The sequence below is a fragment of the Pundamilia nyererei genome, unplaced genomic scaffold (assembly GCF_000239375.1).
Source record: "Pundamilia nyererei isolate P.nyererei 1_Seehausen unplaced genomic scaffold, PunNye1.0 scaffold02613, whole genome shotgun sequence".
Classification (NCBI taxonomy): domain Eukaryota; kingdom Metazoa; phylum Chordata; class Actinopteri; order Cichliformes; family Cichlidae; genus Pundamilia; species Pundamilia nyererei.
This window is the reverse complement of record NW_005190014.1, coordinates 1-4,643: the sequence shown is the minus strand read 5'-3', so window position 1 is coordinate 4,643 and position 4,643 is coordinate 1. Positions and strand designations below refer to the sequence as shown.

General features: G+C 42.5%; 2 protein-coding genes across 2 annotated transcripts; one reads left to right on the top strand and one right to left on the bottom strand.

The window, feature by feature from the left end:
* Positions 1-321: 321 nt before the first annotated feature.
* On the bottom strand, positions 322-2,220 carry LOC102196260 (glyoxalase domain-containing protein 4-like; the record flags this gene model as incomplete). Its single annotated transcript, XM_005755712.2, has 4 exons — positions 1,901-2,220; positions 1,667-1,716; positions 570-690; positions 322-466 (listed from the first exon to the last, which is right to left on the bottom strand). Coding segments are annotated over exons 1-4 (406 nt in total), but the record flags the coding sequence as incomplete, so codon positions are not given.
* A 250-nt stretch (positions 2,221-2,470) lies between these two features.
* On the top strand, positions 2,471-4,636 carry LOC102195968 (rRNA methyltransferase 3A, mitochondrial-like). Its single transcript, XM_005755711.1, has 4 exons — positions 2,471-2,901; positions 3,416-3,660; positions 3,743-3,904; positions 3,994-4,636. The coding sequence occupies exons 1-4, from the start codon at positions 2,522-2,524 to the stop codon at positions 4,548-4,550; spliced, it is 1,344 nt and encodes a 447-aa protein (XP_005755768.1). The 5' UTR covers positions 2,471-2,521; the 3' UTR covers positions 4,551-4,636.
* The last annotated feature ends 7 nt before the right edge of the window (positions 4,637-4,643 follow it).

Here is a 4,643-nt window from a genome sequence, read left to right as displayed (position 1 = left end):
CTCGTAAGCAGGTTTTGATAGATCGCTCCAACTATGTCATGGAGAGAAACCCTACGTGATCAGAACTGTCAAGAATGGATATTACAGCCTTTTCTCTAAAGTCAATATTGAACTCTGATCAATATGAAGTTACAAAGTATTAATTTAAGTTTGTGGATACCAGACTGCATGTAAGGATTTGATCCTTGATGGAGGTTTATGAAGCAACACCCCCCCCCAAAAAAACAATATGCCTTTGTTGCATCCAGCCTGCTAGAAACCCAAGAAAAAGAAGAAGAAGCTAAAGAAGAAGCAGGCAGATTTGACTTGTGTGACACTCACCATTATGAGGTTGCTCTTTGTCCACCAGATAGAAAGGATAGCCTCCAGGAGCTTGAGTCAGATACAGAGCCTCTCCCACCTCAGTGAGAGGCCACCCGAGACATTTAGCATTGCTTACAGCTTGGCTCGACTGCAGAGTGATCCCCTAACATGAAAACCCACGTACAAATATCCCATTATTGCCACTGTACACTGAATAACAAGACAATCTTTTCCTGCATGCAATGTGAAAACAAACTCTCACCCACCAAGAAGTCATTGCCAAGTTTATATTCTCCCACACCATAGTTGTAGGTCAGTTCAGCAACAAAATGGTCATCCTCTGGACCAAAGCCAACCATTGTCTTGCTCCATTTCCCATCATAAGGGCTGTATGGGTAGGGGGTGAAGGCAGGTTTACCACTAGTGTATCAACATCTGCATTGTCCTGTGAAAAAATATTTGCCCTCTTCCTGATTTTGTATGTTTTGCATGTTTGTTACAGTGATATTTATTAGACCATCAAACAAATTTTAATATTAGTCAACGATAACCTGAGTGAATTAAAAAAAATATCCACTGGCAATGTTTTTTAAAAAATGAGACAGACCTAACAGAATCTGGCTGAAAGATATCTAAAAGAAACACATCATCATGCCATGATCTAAAGAAACACATTTGAAAAAAAGTCACTGATAGTTCAGTTAGTGACTAACACTATCAGTCTGGAAAGCATTACAAGGCCCTTTGTATGGATTTGGGACTCCAGTAAATCATGGTGAGAGCCATTATCCACAAATGGAGAAAACTTTAAACAGTTGTGAACCTTTCCATTAGTGGCCAGCCTACCAAAATTCCTCCAGGAGTGCATTAACAACTAATCTAGTCACTAAAGAACCCAGAACAACATTTAAAGAACTGCACGTTTCCCTTGCCTCATTTAAGGTCAGTGTTCATGATTCAACAATAAGAAACAGACCAAAACACCCTAGCAAGTCTATCTCTGAATGGCTTAAAAAAGGAGGGAGAGAGTCCAGACCTTAAAGCGTTTTGTCCATGTGGGAAAACCATCCATTGTGGCTGAGTTCAAACAATTCTGAAAAGAAGAGTTGGTCAGAATTCCTCCACAGTGACGTGAAAGACCTTTTGACCGTTATCTTAAACGCTTGATTACAGTTCGTAAAGGTGGCATAACCAGTTATTAGGTTTAGGGGGCAATACATCGTTTCACTAAGCCCTGATTTGTTTGACCTTGATCTGAAACATGAAAGTGTAACAGGAAGGTGGCAAATACTTTTTCCCCCACAGGACTTTTATTTAGCATTATACTGAGCTCAAGATTCAACTGGAGTTGTGTCTTATATACCCATTACAAGTTGCCTTGCAGCCTTCCTCAAACTCTTCGTGTCTTAAAATCTGAAATAAATAACAAGTAGTGAGAACATTACAATTCAGTGATGTCCACTTCCACTTATACAATGATAACTATGGAAATTTGCTCAGGTTGTGCAACCCTGAAATTATCCGACGTCAGCAAAAGCTGCTAGTCTACGGCGGCTTCAGTCCAATCCTACATTTAAATGCAGCTCAGAAAACTTACCTTCATACCTAGAACATCTCTGTAAAAGGTAGCAGTTTTAGCCCTGTCACCAACTTTGAAAACAAAATGCAACGCTCGTCTCAAAGCCATGATGACAGCCGTGCTACCTGTGGTCGTATCGATTTTTCTGTGCTCGACTGGTAATAACCAATGAACACATACCGGGTATTTGCAAGTAAAACTACAAAACGAAAAAAAAACAACCGCTGGATAATGTGTTACACCACCTGTCGTTATTATTAGTGCTTCTCTAGTATTAAAGCAAAGAACGGCGACTGTACGTTAAAGTACAATGTATAAAATTCACAATCCCCCCCTAACTGCTCAGGTTAATGGTTTGACCAATGTGTCATTGTTTTCTCGCGAGATTATGATCAAGCGTCAAGTTTGAAGCATCAATAAATGTAAAAAAACAAACAAAAAACGGCTACTATAGGACCCGTTTAACAATTTGTAACACATTATGTTATTAAATAATTACATTAATAACGCCACCAAATGTGTTTGGTTTATTTTTAATTTGTAAACGCAATATCAGCTATTAAAAGGTGGTGGCGCTAGGCGGGTTAGCTTGTATTTTTGAAACATCCTGACAGATGAGAGAAGAAGAAAGCAGGCAAAATGGCAGCGTACACAAGAAGCATGATCTGTTTGATTTCCATGATAGAGCGACATGCTTTCCTAACAACCAGGAGCTGTGTCACTGTGGAATCAAAACGGTATGTACGCGGACTGAGGAGGAAACCTGTCAGAGTGCTGTTTCCTGAAAACGAGACGGGAAAAGTCGTAAAGGTGCCTCAGATTCAGTCAGACGAGCCAAAGATCCAGAGGGAGACCAGGGGAAGAATCATATCTGCAGGAACACAGCATCACGAAGAGAGAAACTCTGTCAGGACGAGGACTGATGAGCAGTCAGCTACGAAACATGCTTTTACTGTGACAAAGAATGAAGTGGACGGACTGCGCTATGAGAGGGCTTCGCCTGGAGATAAAAGACTGGCGTAAGTCTCACCGAGTGAGGGCAGTAGCAGAGGTGATTGAGCCAGAGGCCATGGGCCCTGGCATACAAAACAAAAGCACAATTATTAGGAATACAGCAAGAACAAAGTTGATGTAGCAACCACAGAGAGATAAAGCTGATGAGCCATACCATGGAGATGTGGGAAAGAGTTTTTGAAGCTTATTTAACGAGAGAGGTGATGGTCAGTGAGTGAGAAAGAGCAGTACAAATGTGATGTTTGCTTTGAGAGAACTGATGGAGAAATATTGAGATGGTCAGAAGTAGTCGGACTGTAACTTTGTGGATCTAGAGAAAGGATATGATAGGGTGCCAAGAGAGGAACTGTGTAATTTTATGAGAAGGTCAAGAACTGCAGTATGTATGTCAGGACACCCGGGTGCATGTGGGCCTCCATCAACATCTTGTCTCAAGGTAGACATAGATTTTGTAGCTGTCCTCATCCTTCTGAAGCCATTCCTTCCTTCTCCTCCTCTTTCTCCACGTCTCTGCTCTAGGAGGTTAGTGAGTGTGGCTCGTTCCAGGACATTTCGGGACCACCAAGGTAAAATCCTTCTTGAAGGCAGGCGTTTGATCTGTGACGCCCTGGATGCTGGTGCTAAACCACAGACTGTGTTCTTCAGCACGGTGGATCGACTCAGAGAGCTGCCCTTAGATAAGCTGAGAAGGGCCACACTAGTGAAAGTCAAGTTTGAGGACATCAAGCTCTGGTCTGACGTTGTAGCCCCACAGGGAGTGATCGGTAAGGGTCAGATTTTCTTTTTTGGCTCATGATGAAGCACTAATATCTCAATTATTTCTGACTCTGACCTCTTCTTCTGCAGCGATATTTTCTCGCCCAGATCCGGCACGGTTAAACTTTGCAAGTAAAGGTCACTCAGTGCCTTTGTCTCTGATATGTGACAACATCCGGGATCCTGGGAATCTCGGGACTATGCTGCGATGTGCTGCTGCTGCTGGCTGTCATAATGCCCTCCTCACAAAGGGTAGGTTTACAGTAATTATTAGAGATCAAATTAATAATCCTGTGAAACCTTCCTTTGAATTTTGGGAACTTTGCATTTTTTTCAAACAGGTTGTGTGGATGTTTGGGAGCCTAAAGTTCTCCGTGCAGCAATGGGCGCCCATTTCCGCCTTCCCATCTATCCCAGCCTTGACTGGGATGATGTTGAAAACCATCTCCCTAAACCCGTGACTGTCCACGTGGCTGACAGAAGTAGAGAAGTAGAGGTTAATGTGTCTCCTGAACCCTCCAAAGCTGGAGATTACGGCTGGGTCAGCTCAAGACCCAACCGCAAAAACATGGAGTACGAGGATTCTGATTCGGACTCTGAACATGAGGGACTTTCACTCCCCAGAGTGGACACTAAGCTGTACTATGACAGTTGGGCTCAAAGCCCAACTGCTCTTGTGATAGGTGGTGAGACGAATGGTTTGAGCCTAGAAGCAGTCCAGTTGGCAGAGAAAACTGACGGCCACAGGCTCTTTATTCCCGTTGTTCCTGATGTGGACAGCTTGAATTCTGCCATGGCAGCTAGCATTCTTCTGTTTGAAGGCAGGAAGCAACTCTTAAAACTACTGCAAACATCTGGAAAGAAACGTCAATGTAAAGCTGAGAGACAGTTTCCATGATGCTTCTATTAAATATCGGACTGAACAGAGTGTCCCATATAATACTCTTAACAGTAAATTTGCAAACTGTGTTTCTGATTTATGTGAATTTGA

Excerpts from the sequence above, each read along its gene's own strand:
- LOC102195968 (XM_005755711.1), top strand. The coding sequence starts at position 2,522 with ATGGCAGCGTACACAAGAAGCATGATCTGTTTGATTTCCATGATAGAG. Across the intron at positions 3,661-3,742 it reads AGCCCCACAGGGAGTGATCG|CGATATTTTCTCGCCCAGAT; the intron begins GTAAGGGTCAGA and ends CTTCTTCTGCAG. Across the intron at positions 3,905-3,993 it reads TAATGCCCTCCTCACAAAGG|GTTGTGTGGATGTTTGGGAG; the intron begins GTAGGTTTACAG and ends TTTTTCAAACAG.